Genomic DNA, 22,240 nt, shown 5'->3' with positions numbered 1-22,240 from the left:
TGTACCACATCCAATAATAGCAATAGCACTGGATATCAGTGGCATATATTCATTCATAAAAAAAACCTTTGTAGCAACACACGCCTGTGATACTTTGCACATAAAGTATAATGTTCCTAATTGTGAGAAAGTGATAATGTTTTTGCAGGGGGCAAGTTAAGTACAGCCATTCACTCTCCTGAAGTCACCAGGTTACCTAGTTTGTCTCAAACAAACAGCAGCCAGGTGAATGCGATCCTTCTGTAACCACCACTCCCTGCAGATATATAAACCTTGTGACGACAGACGAGGAAGTGGAAGGAATACAAGTGAAGAAAATCATGAGAGAACTTACAAAGGCAAGCGTTGGAAAAGCACATTAGAATTTGAGAGACTACATGATGTGGATATGAAGTAGAAATTTGCCAGTTTCATCATGCCAGCTCCAGCAGCCCCCCAGGTGGTTCCACCTGGACCACCTCGCTTGCGGTTAGAAGACAAGGTGTTGTCTTTAGAGTTCCTTCTCTTGGATGCCCAGTTTAATGAACCAGGAAAGTACAAAATGCTTCTACGTGTAGAAAATCCTCTGCTCGATGATTCCCTGGAAGGAGTCACAGTGAGGGTCAACAGTGGAGACATGATTCCAGGTTGTGAGGCTGAAACTGACACTGCAGAACAAGAAGACCTTACAGATACGCTTGCATTTGACAAAAACTCCTTTTTGTTTGTTTTGCCAAAAGGTAACACTAAAAACAGTTGTCATATACCCAATTTAGTTAAAGGCGTGCCCTGACATTTCGATCAATAAAATGAGTGAAAGGTCCTCTATTTTCTACCCTCTAGTATTATGTGAGGTGATGGAGACCTTCTACTGAGCATTTTGTTAATTTACTCAGATACATCAAGACATACAATTACAAAGCATTTTCTCTGCAGTACAACTAATTGAGGATATGCATGACTGCAGTACAGGTGTATAGTAAATGCACAGTAGATGCTATAAAGTAAATGGTCATTTATATATTCATCACATTTCTTATGAACTAAAGCTAAAACAAAACTTTTGAACTATTTCAATCCTACTTATTACTTTCTCACCATTTGTTAATTTTTATTCCCCAATTTCTTCACAGGGCTATGTAAAAATGACAAACACCATGATGTACGGCTGTGTATTGATGTTTTGAAGCTTGGGTCTGGAACTCCTAAAGGGGGAAAAAAAGTAGGACAAGCACTATTTGCCATCTACCCGCGCCCTAACCAACCTCGCATTAATCTTCGCGCTGCTCCATTCGAGCCGCTTTACAATTATCAAGGCGTGCTGGCACTTTTAAGGGTTGCAGGGGATCATATGGCAATGCACTGTGGACGTCTTGCATACAATGTCTGCTTTCGAGAATATAAACCCCCTAAAGTTGAAGATGTTTCCAAACCAATCTCTCCTATACCACCCAGTCTGAAGACGGGCAACTCTCAGCCTACTACTCCCAGACTAGACACCTATAGGCAAAGCACTCCTAATACAGGGCGAACTTCTCATTTCCTACATGCAGAAGCCATCAAATCTGATCCTCGTACTGTTAGAACATCTACGCCAAAAACACATCATGATGCTTCTGAAAGCAAAGGGTTATCAAACCATCAGTTTTCAGATGATGAAGAGGATAATGAAGAAAAAGTAGATTCAGCAGAAAGGACATCATCACCAGAATTTGATTCATTTCAAGATCAGGTAAGGACTGAGACTGTTGGAATTATTAAAAGCAATTCTTTGATTCATTATGACTTTTATAGGTCATATGTGAGGATCATTATGATGGAAATGATCATCAGATCTAAATGGATGATTTTTTTTTACTTTTTATGGACTGTCTTATAGGAGAAGGTTGAAACTTTTTTTTTCTTGACGTATGAGTATAACTGATGACACTCTGACCACAGTCGGATCAAACACTGATGAAACTCTGATCAGGACAACATTCTGATCACACACTTATCAAATTCTGATAAAAATAAATTGGTCCATTTTTTGTTAAAAATACTGAATGAGCACTAAGGAATTTAATAATTTGTCAGGTGATATTTAGTGACATCTGGTGCCCCAAAGGTGATTGCTATATTAATTGCACATCCTCTGCTCATTGTAGAGATTGGTATACTGCACTGAATGAACAGTGTATAAATATGTCCATGGAACTGCATGCATTTTGATAAGACTGCACATTTGGGCCATAAAGGTTAAAATAGTTAATCTCCCAAATTTATTTCTTTAAACTAGCCCTCCTATCAACATTTTTATCCTATTAATATATTTCAATCATCATATTATATAGCACTGTCTACTTACAATTGCTCATTTTTGCCTTTCTACCCAGTTAATTCTTCTGTTTCCGATTAGGTATATGACATCACATGATTAAAAATTGACTACCTTATGCTCTATGTAGAAACAGGAGGTCAATTTTCCTAGTAAAAGTCATAAGTCACTGCAAAAGTCCCTGGCAGGGTGGATAAGCAGATCAGCCATGTAAGCAATTTAAGGGAAAATGATAAATGCAGGGACAAGAGACTTCCTTTTTATAAATAAAAAAAGTCAGCTCACCCCTGAGGCGTAGTTCCAATCCAGGATAGGAGCACAGGAATTCTGCTGCTGCTGCACAGCACTTGACAACTTGAGCAATGTGAAAATGGATCCAGCTCACACACCAGGGTGTTGATAAAAATCTTTTCTTTCAGCTTTATTTAGAAAATTATTTTTAAAATGATACAACATCAATTAGGACGTCTCAGTGAATTCTTCTCCATTCTCTGCTCTATGTATAAAAAGGAAGTTGAACGATATGAAAATGGATCCAGTGCTCAAGAACTTTTTTTTTCGAAACACGTATGGTTCTTTTCATACATCACCCCTATTTCATATTTGCATTGTTGCATTGAAGAATTCACTCAATGCAAATATGAAATAGGGGTGATGTATGAAAAGAACCATACGTGTTTCGAAAAAAAAAGTTCTTGAGCACTGGATCCATTTTCACATCGTTCAACTTCCTTTTTATACATAGAGCAGAGAATGGAGAAGAATTCACTGGGTAAAAAGACAAAATGAGCAATTGTAAGTACACAGTGCTATATATGATGACTGCAAAATATCTAAAGGATAAAAACCACATATGCATTTTCAGTGTGTTTTATGCTGTGGAACTTACGATTTATCAAATCTAAGTAACAGTAAGTATCCAAAATAAAGTTGTTTTATTTAAAACATTTACCAAAAGGAGATGAAAGCCACAGCTGAAAAAAATGATAAAAACAATGTAAAAAATGCTTAGAAATGCAATGCACAAACACAGGTAACCTAATTTAGCAAATAGGCACAGAAATGCTGCAGAAAATCTGCAACGTCAAAAACTCACAAAATATTCATCGTGGGAATTTTGCCTTCATTTTCATTTTTTTTTCTTCTATGCTAATGAAAATTGGATTAGGAGATGCACTTGAAAGCTGTCCAGTCTTTTAACTGCTTCTTGCTTCTTTTATGTTGGAGCAATCTCGAGATATGCACAGTCGGCAGGGCCAGGTGGCTTTCTTCAGGAAAGATCTGTAATTTTGAATTTTAATTCCCCATCTTTTTGTACTCAGGAAAAATAAGCCCCATAATCAGTGGTTTACTTTTTTCTCCCCATTAAAAGCACATACATGCTTGGGCGAGCACAACATACGTACAGTTTATATATAGGGGTCAGGAAAAATAATTGTCAGTTGAATGTGCACTTAGCCATCAGCTCATGAGGATGAATTATATTTCTCTTGTAGGATGATCTTGAATATACGAAAACATCACCCAGAAAAATTTTGCCACCTGTATCTCAGAGCTTACCTCACGACGCTCCCTTACGTCTCCCACCTCCTCCTAAAACTCCAGTAACTATCAGGAAGACTCATGTGAGTATAATTTTACCCAAGCCTTTTTCTAAGAATGATAGCAGGAAAAATGTTTACATATTCATATTTAAATATATTCAAACCATAGTAAAAACTCAATTTAAATTCTTTCTTTTAAATATGTTTTTATTGTTTTAAGTTTCTATTATGTACATGTAAAATGAATATACATTAAAAAACAACAGAAACGCTGGCACTGGTACTTCACATGTATAATAAACAAATTGGGAAGCATAATATGGCAAACCCTTGTACCGATCAGCCAGATATGGCTGTACTCAACACCCAAGTAAAGTCTCATAAAAGCAGGTTACCATAGTAGAAAATGTCCAAAAAAAGGAGTGGCATTCACCACTGCTATGTGGATTAACGGCATTTTATTGAGGTATTCACATGAGGATATGAAACATGGAGGAGTGATTGAGCAACAACTGTTTGTCGTAACCTAGGCTTCTTCCTGTTTTGAAATCTTTAGGTCAACACCCCTTAAATATTTTAATCACATCATAATGATATATAACATCATATGATATGTTTTAATATAATGATATGTCATCATAATGACATAATATGACGTGATTAAATTATTTATGGGGTGTTGACCTAATGGTGTCAAAGCCAGAGGAAGCCTAGGTTAGGCGAAACAGTTGTTGCTCAATTACTCCTCCATGTTTCATATCCTCTTGTGACAACCTCAATAAAGTGCTATTAATTCACATACCTGTTGTGAGTGCCGCTCTTTTGTTTGTCATTTTCGACCTTGATAACCTGTAAAATGAATATATAAGAAGGCATGCAAATCAGTTTTACATAATTTAAATATTTATAATATAAGTAATGGTATTGATGAGTTACCACTAATTACTGGTGATAAATGAAGCTCGGCTACATGGAAAAAATGAACCTATGTCCTCTCTGTAGCCAATCACTTTCAATCATTGGGGTGGAGAAGAGGTGTGTCAGTCAGCGCTCACTATATTGAGAGCACACTATAATCCCTTCCTGACACTTTCATTGTCATCTCAGCCCTGCACCGCCTCTATGACTGAAATTGAGTGGCTAAAAAAAGGATATAAGTTCATTACTTCCCTGTAGCCACTACTCCAGTAAGCAGGCTGTCATGATTTTAAACCTATTTACCTGCAGAATACCATAAGCCTATATCTGCAGGTAAATAGCAAATCTGAACATGACAGGTTCTCTTTAAACTTCGTGTGCTGCTAGATCTGGTTTAGACATTGTGTTCCATGAAAGTGGCAAGGTGAAATACTGTATATACACGTGTATAAGCCAAGTTTTTCAGCACATTTTTTGTGCTGAAAACACCCCCCTTCTGCTTATACACGAGTTTTTGTCCCAGAAAGACGGCGGGGGAGGGGGAGCGATGGAGCAGTGGATCAGAGGCAGAAGCAGGTGGCTGTGGCTAAAGCCTGTGCCCGCTGCTAATGAGAAATGAATATTCACTGTGCTGGCAGTGAATATTCATTTCTCTTATAGCGTGCACAGTTACAGCCGCAGCCGCCGGCTTCCAGCAGCGGCAGGGCTATGGCATGTGCCCACTAATTAAGGTTATGAATATTCACCTCTCTCCACTCCCATAGGCGTGAAGTGAATATTGATTACCACGTGATCGCTCGGCAGGAAAAGCTGCTGACTGGAACAAGATGCAGCGAGGGCACGCAGGGAAGATAAGTAGAATGTGTGTGTTTTTTTATAAGAACTATGCATACAAGGATAGGGATGGGGAGTCACGCATAAAAGGATAGGGGATAAGGAGCCATGCATACAAGGACGGGTAGCCATGCATACAAGGACGGGGATGGGGAGCCATGCATACAAGGACGGGGATGGGGAGCCATGCATACAAGGACAGGGATTGAGAGCCATGCAGTTAAGGACGGGGAGCCATGCATACAAGGACAGGGATACAAGGACAGGGATGGGTAGCCATAAAAACCAGGACAGGGTTGAAGGGACAATGAATACCCAGCTTATACTCGAGTCAATTCGTTTTCCCAGTTTTTCGTGGCAAAATTAGATGCCTCGGCTTATGCTCGGGTCAACTTATACACGAGTATATACGGTAGTTGTTTCTTTCTATAATTTCAATTATTTTTACAGAAAAGTTTCTAATTGGAAGAAACAAGGCATAGACATATTACCAGTCGTGCCATGTACAGATGACAAGAAACTACTACAGTTGGAAGATGCATAGATTATGTAGTTACATAAATGTTGACATAAGATTAGCTGGTACAAACATTAAACTTCAAGTGGAATTAATAGAAATTTAATGAAAGAGTACAAAGCAATAAGGAAGGAGAATGTAGAGAATATTTGTTACATAATTAAATCCCTTAATGATCTGTCGTCAGGGGTAACAAATAGGTGATTCAAGTAGGTTTTACTGTTAGATGTTTAATCGCATAACATAGCAACTAGAAATGATCAAATCTTTTGAATTTCTAATTCTTCAGGTTCATCAAATGTAAAAAAAATCCAACTAGAAATGGATATATTCACCATGATTTGGAAAGACTGCAAATCCTCCAAGTGCCCTCAATAGACATTTAGAATACTATGAGGTGTCTTAAAACTATATTCATATAGAAAGAACACCATGAGCACAACTCGAGATGGTGCTAAAGTTAGGTTCCCAAACCGTTAAAGCAACAAATATAAACCTAGCACTCAACTTAAAGGTATTCGCAAGGCGGTTTATTGTAGTACACGAAAAAAGACGTTTCGGTCAATGTGACCTTCTTCAGTTACGTGTGGTATATAAATTGTGTAGAGCTTATAGGCATCTATCAGAAAGGATGATTGTGCTTTAAGCATTGAGGAGAATAATCTCTCTAAGATAATGAGCTTGTCAGTATATAGGAGAGGGGCAGGGCCGGACTGGGACTAAAATTCAGCCCTGGCATTTGAAGTTACACAGGCCCACTAGTCACATGGTGACTATATAATATCTTTGTACACTTGTAGTTTACAAGAAGTGAGAGGAGATTAACACGACTATATAACATGTAGCCACAGCTGAGCCCAGTATTTCAGCTCAGTCCTATTTATTGCTTTTAGGTACAGTACTCCTCCCAAATTTCTGTCCCCTTTTGTATGCAGGATTACAGAATTCCTGGCAGAACTGCTCTCTATTGGGCAACCAGACCCCCTAATCATAGCCGCCCCTATCATGCCTCCCAACTTTCGAAGAAGGGAAAGATGGACAAAGACTGCGGCGCGCACAGCGCGCCGCTGCAAATTTTGGCCACGCCCAGCCACACCCATTTCACAACTAGTCACACCCATGTCCACACCTAATCGCACCCATTTAGCACTGCTGATCACACTGACTGGTACTGAGGGCACAGTGGCTGGCATTATGGGCACACTGACTGGCACTAAGGAAGAGAGAAAACAGAGAGAGAGAGAAAAAAGAAAACAGAGAGAGCGAGAAAGAAAGGGGAAAGAAAGAAAGAACAGTGAGAGACAAAGAAAGAACAGTGAGAGACAGAGAAAGAACAGAGAGAGAAAGAAAGAGGGGAAAGAAAGAAAGAACAGAGAGAGACAGAGAAAGAACAGAGAGAGAAAGAAAGAAGTAAAGAAAAGAAAGAAAGAACAGTGAGAAAGAGAGGAAAGAAAAAGAAAGAAAGAGGGGAAGAAAGAACAGAGAGAGAAAAAAGAAAGATTAGAGAGAGAAAGAAAGAACAGAGAGAGAAAGAAAATGAGGGAAAGACAGAACAGAGAATGAAAGAACAGAGAAAGAACGAAAAAGAGAGAAAGAAATAAAGAAAGATTCTATAAAGATACTATAGCAGCCCGGCTCCCATTGTAGTGCCCACCTGAGCCTCCTGGTGCAGGACCTATCATGATCCGCTCACATGGCCGGCATCCCCGATTCCAAGGCGATCCTGCTGTCTGCGCTGTCGGAGGAGGACACGGTGATGGATCTGAAGCATTCCTGGTTCCGTCACAATCTCCTCAAGAAATTATCTAATTTCCGGTCAGCTTCCAGCACGTCACTTCCGGTGGAATGCTCCTCGGGGCTCCGCCGTGTACTCCTGTGTCCGTGGGAAAAGTCCGCTTTGTATGCTTTGTACACACTTGGCTCCGCTCCGTACATCCCGTACACATATGGCTCCACTCCGCACACACACGGCTCCACTCCGTCCACCTCATACACGCGTGGCTCCTCTCCGTACACCTCGTACACACGCTCCTCTCCGTACACCTCGTACACGTGCGGCTCCTCTCCGTACACCTCGTACACACACGGCTCCGCTCCGTACACCTCGTACACGTGCGGCTCCTCTCCGTACACCTCGTACACACGCGGCTCCGCTCCGTACACCTCGTACACACGCGGCTCCGCTCCGTACACCTCGTACACACGCGGCTCCGCTCCGTACACCTCATACACACGGCTCCGCTCCGTACACCTCGTACACGTGCGGCTCCTCTCCGTACACCTCGTACACACGCGGCTCCGCTCCGTACACCTCGTACACACGGCTCCGCTCCGTACACCTCGTACACATGGCTCCGCACTGTACACCACGTACACACGACTCCGCACCGTACACCTCGTACACACGCGGCTCCTCTCCGTACACCTCGTACACACGGCTCTGCTCCGTACACCTCGTACACGCGGCTCCGCTCCGTACACCTCGTACACACACGGCTCTGCTCCGTACACCTCGTACACACGGCTCCGCTCCGTACACCTCGTACACACGGCTCCCCACCGTACACCACGTACACACGGCTCCGCTCCTTACACCACGTACACACGACTCCGCACCGTACACCACGTACACACGACTCCGCACCGTACACCTCGTACACACGCGGCTCCTCTCCGTACACCTCGTACACACGCGGCTCCGCTCCGTACACCTCGTACACACGCGGCTCCGCTCCGTACACCTCGTACACACACGGCTCCGCTCCGTACACCTCGTACACATGGCTCCGCACCGTACACCACGTACACACGGCTCCGCTCCGTACACCTCGTACACACATCTCTGCTCCGTACACCTCGTACACGTGCGGCTCCTCTCTGTACACCTCATACACACGGCTCCTCTCCGTACACCTCGTACATGTGCGACTCCGCTCCGTACACCTCGTACACACTGCTCCGCTCCGTACACCTCGTACACACAGCTCCGCTCCGTACACCTCGTACACACGGCTCCGCTCCGTACACCTCGTACACACACGGCTCCGCTCCGTACACCTCATACACACACAGCTCTGCTACATCCACACTGTAAATCCTGACCCCACACATACTTACCTCAACCAGCACCATGACAACAGCAAAGCAGAGTCTTGCAGACGGTAGAGGCAAGGCTGAGCGCACAGGACCTGTTATGAGGTCACAGGAGGGGCGGAGTCAGGGGTGACATGAACGGGGGTCTGGACAAAGGCTCCTGATCATGTGACCCCCCTTGACTCCTCCCCTCCTGTGACCTCATCACAGGTCCTGCGAACAGAGCGAGCAGGCAAGCGAGTGCGACGCTGTGAGTGGCTGGGGGGGGTTTCATGCTACGGCGAGGATGGGGTGCGTGGGGGGGCGTGGCGGTTTATCTCCCTGCAGTGCGGGAGGAACTTGAAACTATCACCGCCATGCCCGCAGAGGGCCGGCGGCAGGAGCAACAGTGGCCGCAGCAGCTGGCAAGCGGCCAGATGCCCGCGGCCCACGTGACAGCGGCCCAGCGGGAAAATGCCCGGTTGGTTATATTGCCAATCCGGGCCTGGAGAGGGGCAAATGTGCCTCCAGATGCGGTGTCCACCGGCCGGGACACCGCATCTGGAGGCACGTTTGCCCCTCTACTATATACTGACAAGCTCATTACCTTAGAGAGATTATTCTCCTCAATGCTTAAAGCACCATCGTCCTTTCTGATAGATGCCTATAAGCTCTACACAATCTACATACCACACGTAACTGAAGAAGGTCACATTGACCGAAGCGTCTTTTTTCGTGTACTACAATAAACCGCCTTGCGAATACCTTTAAATTGAGTGCTAGGTTTATATTTGTTGTTAAAACTATATTCAACCCCTTTCAAGCTCTTTAACATAAACGTCAGCCTTAGTGATGTCAAAGTGATTTCACTACAGAAGTAGATGATGACCGGTATTAAACAAGAGTTCATTTAATAACACAGTCACTTACAGACTTTTCATTTTTTTAATTAAAAAATAGTCCAAAAATTATCATTTATAGTCACTTATTAACAGAACACTGACTCAAACTGACAGTGTCGCTGTCAGAGGTAACTTCAACTTGCTGTGAATGAGACAAGAGATGTGCCATATATTTCATAATGTTCTCCATGTCCTCCCCACTAGTATACTTGCTCAAGGCAATGGAAGTCTCTAGGCTTTGCAATACTACTGCCCGGATGGTTGATGTCAGTGATGGTGGTACTTTTGCTACTACTACCGGCAAAGACTTAGCAGTCGTATATTTTTCTTTTTCTTTTACATTACCCCATCCATTGCCATTGCCACTTTTTGTTTCCTTTACATTTTGTACAACACTATAATAAACTTTAGACAATGTTTTGAAGTCCAATTATTAGCTAAAAAGCATGTAACAAGAAATGCTAGGTAGGTAGGTGCACGTACAAAAGGTAAAATGTGGCAGCAGGTCAAATAATAATTGAGGCTTGGATGGCATAGCTACCAATTGTCCTGGATCCAATGGGACAATCCTGATTTCGTGAAGCTGTCCCGGGAGGTCAGGGCTGCATCTTGAGTTTCAATCACTTTGTGCAATGTCTCATCTCCTGCTGTGCCGGCTGCACTACATGTGTTAGTGAGTTCATTGCTCAGCAGAACCACTTTTCTTATCTGTTATTAGTGCTTTGTCATCCTTAGGTTACAGAGAAGGCTCCAGCTCATGGCGACCCTGTGCAAGGTGCTGATGGAGAAAACAAACACTTACCCCATCCTGGAACTGAGAAAATTGTTGTCACCCTCTATTCAGCTACTCATATCCCTTTAAATAGAGCTGGCTCTTTGCCTATACCCTTCATATGCCTGTAAGTATAGAGATCCGAGAACCTGGGCTTCGTTCAAGGACTCACAGACCATTCATATGACCTTATGTGTAGTGCCGCTATAAAACTAAGACTAAATGATCTATTTCTTATTTTTCTGTTAACTTTTTCATTCTGCCATTTTATCTACTCGAAATAGAGAACATTTCTAAAAATAGGGAGTGTTATTGGGAGGTCTGAGAAGACTGGAAATAAGATGAATGGAAAGGATAATTCAGTCAAAAAGCAATTTCTACAGATAAATAAGACAGTATTTGAATAAATGTTGCTAATAATTTTGCTAAAGCAGATCATTGGGTTTTATAAATCTATAAGTCAAGACTCTCTAAAAAGAGAGAGTGCCAAGTTAGTTGGGTGTATAGGGCTTTATAATGTCTATTCAGTTGTCTGAAAAGCAAGGCTGTACTGCAGACAACAGGGAGGATCCTATAGGCGCTGTGGTTTGTAAATTCACAGATTGCTGCATAAATTGGCATCACATTGTGTGTCTGCTATTATCTGGGATTTTCTGTGAGCACATACACAAGTATTTGAGGTGATGGCCAGGCCCAGATTTGGTGACATTTTGTCATATATGGCGGGTACAAGCTCCATAGCGGTCTTATGGGAGGAATGTCATTGCAAACGTTTTAGAAAAGATTAAAGAGAGGCAAGTGCACATATGGTAATAAATAATAATAATAATATGGTGATATAGTGTCGGGTAGAGAAAGTTAGTGGAGGTGAGGGGGTGCTCACCTGACCAGGTTGTCTGTGTCACAGCCCCATTATATGCCCGTAGAGTATACAGCTGCTAAAGTCACACCTGTGTATATGCCAGAGTAGTTACCTTTGTAGTCTATTTTTTGAATAAATATTTTTAATATATTTTTGTACAAGCTTTTTCGCATATTATTGGTTATTAAAGGATATGCAGACCTTTTGAACCTTTTTTTTTTCCACTTAAACTCGTTTGGACCAAAAATCATTTTTGCAATTGGGTTTCATTAAAAAAATGACACTGTTTACTGAAGGCTACTGTATGAGTTGGTTGAGAATCTGTCAGTGAACTTGTTCTAATGAGAATATAACACTAGATTAACATGGGCTGAACTCTCCGTTAATAACGGATTCGGGCGACAGTCTAATATGCAGGAAGATAGGAATTATAAAGTCTAAATCAAGCTTACTGAAGGATTGTCAGTTTAGTCATTCTGCAGCCTGCAGCAGACAGTGAGACACAGAGGCTATAAAAGAAAAACTGCAACATTTTTAATGAAACACAACTGAAAAAATAATTTCTCAACAAAAATACCGGTACATTCATTTATGTAAAAAATAAATGCCCTCTTGCTCTGGAATAGTAGATCTGCAAAGTCAATTTCCATATGCTGTAGAGTGCATGCCACGTTCAGTAGCCAAAGAATCCCGAGGCAGCTGGACATTGTATATTACAGAATATATCCTGTAGTCTCAGATTTATCTGCAGTAGATACAGGTCTACAAGGAATGAAGGAATGCTGCCCTTTATAGCAAGCGACAAGTCAGTTGTATGTATTTGTAAAATTAGTCTGATCCATTATTAAACACCTTATCTTATTCAGCGTGATACTTTTTAGGCTTTAAATATTTTTGGGGTGTATAACTGAATTGTTGATTGTTCTTGATTTTCTTTCCCGTAGTCTGTCTAACACTGCCCCATTCCTTCCTTTCTCTGAATGATTTATAGAATAGATCTAGCCATGGGACTTCATTATTATGTCACTTTCTGCGTTCGTGATGAACACTACCTGTCCACATTCCTGATATCAGGCTTTCTGAAAATATGGCATATCATCATGAGAGAATACACAACAGATCTGTATATGAGCTGCAGTTGGTATGAACACTCGGTGATCTACGTCTGTGGCTTAGATTTTACTGCTCTCCAGTCTCTCCGCTACTCTTCACACATTTTATTTTACCTCCCCTTCTATATTTTAACCAAACTCGCCAGACTTGTTCTTCTATTCTCTCAAGCCCAGTAATGATCGGGGGCCTCAGGCCTAGAAACACTTTTGCTTTAAGAGCAGCTAATCCAGTCTGAAAATTGTTTTGTGTTGAACTGCTAATGGGATATTGCTGCCTCTCCTTGTCTTCTCAGGGGGTTCAGATGGCATTAATATTTCATCACCTTGGTCCAAGGCTGACAGATCACATGACTACAACCCCCATCCAGTACCTCCCCCATCCATTTGTCAGTCATTGCCCGGTGACTGACAGTATTGATGAAATCAACATGTTCATAAATAAAACAACCGATCTATCTATAGATCTATTTATCTATCTATCTATCTATCGATTTATTTATCTATCTATCTATAGATCTATTTATCTAATATCTATCTATTTTATCTATTATCTATCTATCTAATATCTATCTATCTCTTATCTATCTAATATCTATCTAATATCTATCTCTTATCTATCTAATATCTATCTCTTATCTATTTATCTATCTATCTATCCATCTATAGATCTATTTATCTAATAGCTATCTATATTTTATCTATCATCTATCTATATAATATCTATCTATCTCTTATCTATCTAATATCTATCTCTTATCTATCTATCTATCTATCTATCTATCTATCTATCTAATCTATCAATCCCACCAAGGACAACATCTGCAAGGAGTTTGTATGTTCTCCCAGTGTTTGCGTGGGTTTCGTCCAGGTCCTCCGGTTTCCTCCCAAACTACAAAGACATACTGATGGGGAATTTAGATTGTGAACCCCATCGGGGACAGCGCCAATAATGTCTGTAAAGCACTGTGGAAAATGATAGTGCTATAAACGCAATGCATAATAAATTATCTCTCTATCTATGTATAGATATATCTATCTATCCCAAATCTATCTATCTATAGATACATCTATCTATTTATAGGTCTATCTATCGCTCTCATATCTATCTATAGATCTATCTATCATACGCATTACATGGCTGGGCTTCTTTCTTATGGTGACTGGCTACATGCCTTGTTTCCAGAATGAGCAGCACGGATGAGAAGAGAGAGACGGGAGCCCAAAGCATCTCCCATGCTGCACAAGCTCCCACGTCCAGCCCAGTCTGGGGTGAAACACTGACCATGACTGTGAATGAGGAGCAGGCAGAAGAGGAAGGTATATACAGAGCAATGCACAGTACTTGCAAACTTTTCTTGCTGTTATTACCATTAACACCAGTAAGAATGTGGCCACCAACATGAACTATATGCATGAGGACGTAGAAGGTAAAACGAAGACTATATAGTATAAAAGTGATTATTAGCAGTAAGCTGATCATTTCTTAGTTACATCCAGAGAATATAAAAAAATCAGTCATTGGGGAAAAGGAATTATTCGGGTGCTGGTTGTATCTTAATTCGCGTTGAGTTTATTCATAGTCACATTCACCGAGTGTGACATCACATCTTCATGGAGGGAAGAAGCGGGACGGAAATATCTGGTTTCATCTAACTGGTTGCTTCAGACTGTTCATGGTGCACGATGACAGCAGCGAACATTTGTTGTTCAGCCTGATCCAAGGAACTATCATTAGAGACTCCGGTCATCCATTTACTTTGTGTGATGAAGCTGCAGCACGTCTGAGCCTGTCGGCTGAATGGAGATGGAGGGTTGAAGACAATGTAGCACGTAACAGAAGGATTTTACAGGTGGGAGGGGGACTTGCTCAATTACAGGGTTTGTCCAGGCATTAATATTGAACATCTATCCTTAGGATAGGCCATCAGTATCAGATCTAGCTGAGACGCAATTCTCTACACTGAACGGATCTCTGCTGTTCTGCTCCATTCAATGTATACGTCCAGCCGACACAGGAGCTAAAAACAGCCGATCAATGGGCATGCCAGGTGTAGGACCTCCATTCATTTGATATTGACGCCAGATAACCCTATAAAATACTCCATCGCCAGGTTTTTGCTATCTCATCTGAGAACAGCATAATATAGGGACAGAGATCCTGATTCCAGCAATGTGTCACTTAGGCTGGTTTCACATTTGCGTTTTTTAGCGCTGGAAAAAAACGCATATGTGCGCATGCGTTTTTTCCCCTATATTTAACATGGGTGCGCATACCTGCGCGCTTGTAAGCGCATGTATGCGATTTTCATGCGCTGCGTTTTTTTGGGGTGTGCGTTTGTATTTTCCAGACGCAGCATGTTGCATTTTTTGGCCCTGCAAAAAAGCGCATGCGCACATATGCGCACGTTTTGCGCTAAAAATGGCCATTATAGCCTATGGATGCGCATATGTGCGCACTGGCATGCTCATGTATGCGTTTTTTTGCATATGCGTTTTTTTTTTTAACCATGGAATTTAGGGGTTTGGGTTAGAGTTAGGGTTAGTTAAGGGGGTTTAGGGTTAGGGTTAGGGTCAGGGTCAGGGTTAGGGTTGGGGTTTGGGTCAGGGTTAGGGTTAAGTATGGTTTGGTTAAGGGTTAGGGTCAGGGTTAGGGTCAGGATTAGGGTTAAGTATGGTTTGGTTAAGGGTTAGGGTCAGGGTTAGGGTTAGGGTTAGGGTCAGGGTTAGGGTTAGGGTTAGGGTCAGGGTTAGGGTTAAGTATGGTTTTGTTAAGGGTTAGGGTCAGGGTTAGGGTCAGGATTAGGGTTAAGTATGGTTTGGTTAAGGGTTAGGGTCAGGGTTAGGGTTAGGGTTAGGGTCAGGGTTAGGGTTAGGGTTATGGTCAGGGTTAGGGTTAGGGTCAGGGTTAGGGTTAAGTATGGTTTTGTTAAGGGTTAGGGTCAGGGTTAGGGTTAGGGTTAGGGTCAGGGTTAGGGTTAGGGTTAGGGTTAGGGTCAGGGTTAGGGTTAGGGTTAGGGTCAGGGTTAGGGTTAGGGTTAGTTAGGGTTTAGGGTTTGGGTTAGGGTTAAGTATGATTTGATTAAAGGTTAGGGTCAGGGTTAGGGTTAGGGTTAGGGTCAGGGTTAGGGTTAGGGTTAGAGTCAGGGTTAGGGTTAGTAAAGTCATGGTTTGGGTTAGTGTGAGGGGCCACCTAATGTTGGAAAAAAACGCAAACGCGGTAAAAACGCACTAAAAACGCATACAAACGCATAAAAACGCTGCGTTTTTTTCATGCATGCTCATAAAAATGCTTGAAAAAAACGCAGCAGTTGTATGCTTTTGTATGCGTTTTTTCAATGCGTTTTTTTGCGGGAAAAACGCGCTGCAAAAAAAAGCAAGTGTGAAACTAGCCTTACTGGGCTGCTTGTTGTAGTTTTTATAAAACAGTATATATTCAGCAGGAGATTATCACTGAGAGGACTGGCTAACCTGCAGCAAAGTAATCTATTAATGAGCTTTGTCTATCTTCCCCAGTTCCCCCTCCACTGATTGCTGCATACACTGTGCATAGGCAGAAAGTTGCCAATCTGTCAAGTAATATTGTGGGTTATGGTGTTACACAGAGCTGAGCACTGGGTAAAGTGGTAGAAATGCAGCAGCTAAATAGGCACATTTATCAAAACTACAGCAAGCAGCTCAGTAAGTGCACATTAGGCTGGTTTCACATTAGCGCTTTTGTGCGCAGCGCATCGTGCGCACCCGTGCGCATGCGCACTGCGCACCTATACTTAACATGACGTGCGCATGGTCTTGCGCATACTTGCGTTTTCGTGCGCATGCGTTTTTTTGTCTTTTGCGCCAGGCGCGCCAGACGCAACATGTTGCATTTTTGGTTCCGCCCTGTCTCGTCAAAAAAACGCATGCGCACGCTTGCGCACGGAATGCGCAAAAGCACCACATTGGAGCCTATGGGAACGCATGCGTGCGCATGGTCTTGCACACGCTTGTGTTTTTTTGCGCATGCGTTTTTGAGTTAAACAAGTCTAGAATGTTCTCTAGACAATGGAAAAAACGTCACACTTAAAAACGCATGCGCATAAAAAACGCAAACTCATGCAAAAACGCATGTAAAACGCAAACAACGCTGCGTTTTTTTTACACATCAGCGTGCGCATGACGTTAAAAAAACTCGCGTTTGTTTTGCGTTTTTCTTTGCGTTTTTTATGCACCCGATGCGCTGCGCAAAAAAACGCTAATGTGAAACTAGCCTTACTCTCATATGGGGCAGCAAAAACCGCATGACAGATTCCTTTAAAATGTACAAGTTCAATAGGGGGTGTTATTAACAGTGATATTTATTAATTTACAATTTCGCATTCAGAAAGCTATTGCACTTTTGGAGGTAGCAGCCCTAGAAGTTAACCTTTTAACTAGCCCTGAAACATTAAATAAAAGAATATCATATATTTGCTTACTAGGATGTTCTGGTCTTTGAGCATTGTATTTTTATGGTTGCAGAGCTTATCCTGACGGTAGCTGATAATTCCTCCCAGGACTTTCTGCTGGACTACAGACTGCCTATTTGTGATCTGGAACCCTTCCATCCATATCATCTGTGCATGGTCAAGGTAGTAAGTGAATGCGTAAGGGGACTCAAATACACTCTGTTCTACACAATAAGAAATACATACATAATGGTAACCTCATCGCACCTTAAACATTTTTACTGTTTCATTAGGGAGCTATTTGCAGTGCATCACTTCCAAACAAAGGTAACTTCAAACTCTTCGGCCCATGTGTGTCTACATACACTAGCAGATGAAGCTCTCTTTTTTATTATACAGTTCTCCAAATATCCTGCATAGATTTATAAACAATAAAATTCTGGCTTCCCTCAGCCACCACTAGGGGGTGCTTAGAAACTAATTGCATACTATTTACTAATGATGATGCAGCCTTTTGAAATTTGAATTCACCAACATTGACACATTTTTCCAAATAATTTGATGCACAGCAAAATGGATTTACCACAAATCACAATATTGCAAATGCTTCAAGTAGTCATGTATATCACTCTAGGATCTCCTAGTACTGTACAGAATGTCTTTCAACTGTTTAATGCAAATAAGGTCTTATTAATGGCTAAGTGACCTCATATGTGGATAGGGGAAAACAGATGTTATCTGGTGACAACCAGCAGCATGATTAATAACACACTGCTCTGAAAGACTTTTCTAAAATGTAAGAATGTTCTAAAAATTATCCTTTTTGGGGAAAAAGTGACTACTGTGCTGGTATTTACACGGTACATGGAAAAAAGCTATGGCTTTTTAACAAGCGATGGTCCAAAAATTATCCTTATTTGAGTTTTGTGTCCGAAATTATTCGCTTTTCTAATTAAATTGGGCGAGCGCTCTCTGACACTAGGTAATTAGGCAGCCCTTGCACATGAAAGATAGAAATTACCCACATCTTATGTTCTGCTGTGCTATGTTAGCAGGGTGGTGGCTTAGTTTTCCATACTTCTTGTTTTTATACTGCCTCTTTGGACTTGTTCACACTCTGCGTTTTTGCCACATTTGTCCCGGACGTTTTTGCTGCGGAAAAATGCAGCATTTTAAAGAACCAGCAAAGTGAATGAGATTTCCGAAATATCAGACACATGCTGCTTATTTTTTCCTTGTAGATTTGAATCCCCAAATCTGCAGCAACTCTTTCAATATTTTTGCAGCAATTTCACCTATTCAAATTATTCGGAAAAAAAAGCAATTAAAAACCGATAAAATGTGCATATACTAAGCAGTGCTTTTCCTGCCAACATTTTCAATTTTTACTGCAGAAAAATCTGCTGCAAGTACTTACTGCGTGTACATAGCTTTTCTGTGTATTTAGGTATAGTATGCATCTAAAAAAGTAAACCTCAGTATTTTTATTTTCGTCGCATAGCCACATGACCAGGCTCCTGTTGGATGTCACCTTTATGTTACCATTGAGCGCAGAACGAGCACCATTGCACAACAGAATGGATTCACTTACAGTGCTTTACAGGTTAGTTTAGGTGTCCTACTGTCCTACAGATCACTTTTTGTGGCATAGTCCAGTTATAATATTATCATGACATGTCTCTACAGGTTCTGCTAGTTGGTGTGGAAACTTGCCTTCAAGATCCAACCTATCCTCTCTTGGCAGTGGCACGGATTGTCCCCAACTACAAAGATTGCAGGTAGGTTTGATTAACTGAGTACTATTGCAAATATAACAGCTTTATGCAATATACTTTAATCTTTGTTTAATTATGTAATTCGTAAGCAATGACAAATGATCAGAAATAAATGCAATTGTGTCAGAAGTACAATCAATGGCAATGACACAAGATTCACATTGCTACAATTTTTGGCACCTGTTTGATATCTCTGTGTACAGTTGTGGCCAAACATTTTGAGACTGACACAAACCCGGACCTCATTCAGATGAATGGGGGGCCCAAACATCCATTGTTTGCCTTGCTGTAATCTGCATCATAGGGCGGTAAACACTGGCTTTGATTGGTGGTAAGATCATTACCACCAGTCAGAGTGCTGCAGCTACCATGCTGTCAGATTACAGCGTGAGCCAGCAGCTGTGATCGGAGGTAAAAGGTTTACCTCCGTTCACAGGTGTCAGCTGATGGGACTACTACTCCCATCAGCCTACACCTGCTGTTGCTGTTAACAACTAGACCAGGCGCCAGTTGATGGGAGTACTCATCAGCTGGTGCCTGCACTATAAATAAATATTTAAAGAAATAATAAAGAATCGAGGGGTTCTCAAGTGAATATTAGCTCCCAGCTGTCTGCTTTAGCTTGGCTGGTCGTCAAAAAATGGGGGGGGACCCCACTTCATTTTTTTTAATTATTTATTTAAATAAATGTGTGGAGACCCAACAATTCTTGATAACCAGCCATGATAAACCAGACAGCTTAGGGCTGCAGCTCGCAGCTGTTAGTTTCGCCATGCTGGTAATCAAAAATAGATGGGAACATATGCCGTTTTTTTAAATTATTTATAGCAAAGGTGAATACTCCCATGAGCTTACGCCTGCTCTTGCTGTTGTCAGCGACCGCAGGCATAGGACAATGGGAGTAGTACTCTCCCTTCAGTCAATGCCTGTGACCGGAGGTAAACTTTTCACCACCGGTCACAGCTGCTGGACCTCTGACCAGTGTTAATAATCTTACCGTCGATCAGAGCTGCCAGAGTTTCTAGTCCTGCCATGCAGATGACAGTGTGACATCGGCGGCTATGCCCGCCGATGCCCCTTCCAGAGCAGCGCGCACCGCAGCGCTTCCCTACCTGCGCGCCCCCGTCCGGCCTCGCGCCCGTCGTCCACGCTCCCTCACGGCGGCTCCTGCCTCCCGCTCTCTGTCACGCGCGCGCCTCCTCCCCTCCTCTGTCTCCAGCGGTGGGCGGCGCTGAGGGGTCGGCCTAGCACACGCACTTCCGGGGGCTGGTATATTTCAGGCGTCCTCGCTGTTAGGAGGACGCCTGATGATTGTGTAGCAATCTGGCCCCTACAGTTCTTCTGTAGTTAGTCCTATCCCTGCCCATTCTTCCTGCCTGTCTCTGTGTCGCCCTTCCCGCTCTCCCCAGTCGGTCCAGGTTCTCCGGTTCCTCCATTCCTCGTCCCGTCCCCTGTCTCCAGTTTGCCTTGTTTGCTCCTCTTGCCATTTCATATCTAGCCCTTCCCTGAGCCACCTGTCCCTGCTAGTATATTGTCCGCTGCTTCTCTAGGCCTTTTGTTTGTGGAGCCGTCCCTCTTGGTTCCGGCTGTCGCGCCTCCGTCCTCTGTGGTCCTGCCCCAAACGGTCCCTGTATAGGGGTCGGTCTTCACCTGGCGTGCTCGACCCGGGGGCTCCGGATCCGCGATCCAGAGGGTCCACTCTCTGACATAGTTTTCGTCAGCACTACAGTATCATCAGGCCATGGACCCCGCCGGGGCCGCGGCGGCCACTCAAAAGGAACTGCTTTTCCTAAGGGAGAATCAGACCCGTATCATGTCATTCATGAAGTCCATGGCCACCCGGCTCTCCGCCTTGCAAACCGCTGACCCAGCGCATGCACCCCTCTTAGTCAGTCTCCAGCAGGAGCTCGCACAGCAGCGCGATGCGCAATCTCACATTTTGGGGTATATGGCGTCCGTGGATGATCGGCTGCTCTCTTTACAGTCCTCAGCGGCCGCTTCTAACCAAGCCCGGGACGCTGTCTCTTTCCCTCCTCCCCGTCTTGGTAAGCCGCCTAGGTACTGTGGGGACCCAAAATTATGTAGGGGATTTTTAAATCAGTGCAGATTGCACTTTGATCTTCTTCCCCAACAATACCCCACGGACCGTGCCAAGGTGGCCTTTATTATCTCCCATCTAGAAGGGGAGGCGCTGGCTTGGGTGAATCCGTTGTGGGAGAGGGATGACCCGGTGGTGACTAACATCCAGAGTTTTCTGGAAACGTTCCGTAAGGTTTTTGATGAACCCGGACGCCTTGCTTCCTCTACAGAGGCCCTTTTTAACCTCTGCCAGGGGTCCCTTACTGTAGGGCAATACGCCATCCGTTTCCGGACCCTGTCCTCGGAGCTGGGGTGGAATAACGAGGCCCTGGTTGGTGCTTTTTGGAGAGGCCTTTCTTGTAAAATCAAAGACGAGTTGGCCGGGCGTGACCTCCCAACCACCCTGGAGGATCTCATCTCCCTGGCTACCCGTATTGACCTGCGTTTTCAGGAACGCGCTAGAGAGTCAGTCAGGGAGAGGAGGTCCTTTAGGTTATACCAAGCTCCCATTCCGCGCACCGTTGCCCTTCCTAGTAACTCTGTTCCCGAGCCTATGCAGGTGGATCGCATCAAGCTGTCCGAACAACGCCGTAAGGAGAGGATGACTAAGGGACTCTGCCTATATTGCGGAGGGGCCAATCACTTTGTTCGCACTTGTCCTGAGAGACCGGGAAACGCATCCGCCTAGGCCAGGTAGGAGAGGGCCCCCTAGGTAATCTGACCCCCTCTCTCCCACTTACTCTTTCAGCTCTGCTTATTGCAGGTCGGGGGCGTGGCTCTGTGGAGGCGTATGTGGACTCGGGCGCAGCAGGCAACTTCATCCGCCAGGAGGAGGTTGACAAACTCCAGATTCCCGTGGTCGTCCTAAGTAACCCTCGAGCAATCACCTCCGTCGATGGCAAACCTCTTCCTGGGCTCATTACCACGGTTACCATTGAAGTCAAGCTACAAATTGGCGCACTTCATTCTGAGAAGATTGCCTTCTATGTCCTGCCTCAATTATCCCATGCCATTCTCTTAGGACTTCCTTGGCTTAGGCGGCATGAGCCAGTCATCGACTGGCGTTCTGGAGAGATCCTACGTTGGGGGCACCCCTGCCATGCCAGCTGTTTACGTACCCTGGTTCGTTCCCA

General features: G+C 43.3%; 1 protein-coding gene across 1 annotated transcript in view; it reads left to right on the top strand.

Moving 5' to 3' along the window:
* Nucleotides 1–415: 415 nt before the first annotated feature.
* The window catches only part of CCDC33 (coiled-coil domain containing 33), a 174,407-nt gene continuing 152,582 nt past the window's right edge, over nt 416–22,240 (top strand). The window contains exons 1-8 of the mRNA XM_073579465.1: nt 416–719; nt 1,113–1,711; nt 3,793–3,921; nt 10,819–10,982; nt 14,013–14,146; nt 17,327–17,436; nt 18,755–18,856; nt 18,940–19,031. Of these exons, the coding sequence (XP_073435566.1) occupies nt 416–719; nt 1,113–1,711; nt 3,793–3,921; nt 10,819–10,982; nt 14,013–14,146; nt 17,327–17,436; nt 18,755–18,856; nt 18,940–19,031 (1,634 nt within the window). The remainder of the gene's footprint in view (nt 720–1,112; nt 1,712–3,792; nt 3,922–10,818; nt 10,983–14,012; nt 14,147–17,326; nt 17,437–18,754; nt 18,857–18,939; nt 19,032–22,240) is intronic.

Source organism: Dendrobates tinctorius, unplaced genomic scaffold, assembly GCF_039654945.1.
Source record: "Dendrobates tinctorius isolate UK_male_01 unplaced genomic scaffold, ASM3965494v1 ptg000062l, whole genome shotgun sequence".
NCBI classification, from domain to species: Eukaryota; Metazoa; Chordata; class Amphibia; order Anura; family Dendrobatidae; genus Dendrobates; species Dendrobates tinctorius.
Note: the sequence above shows the minus strand (reverse complement) of the source record. Positions and strands in the feature narration are given on the sequence as shown.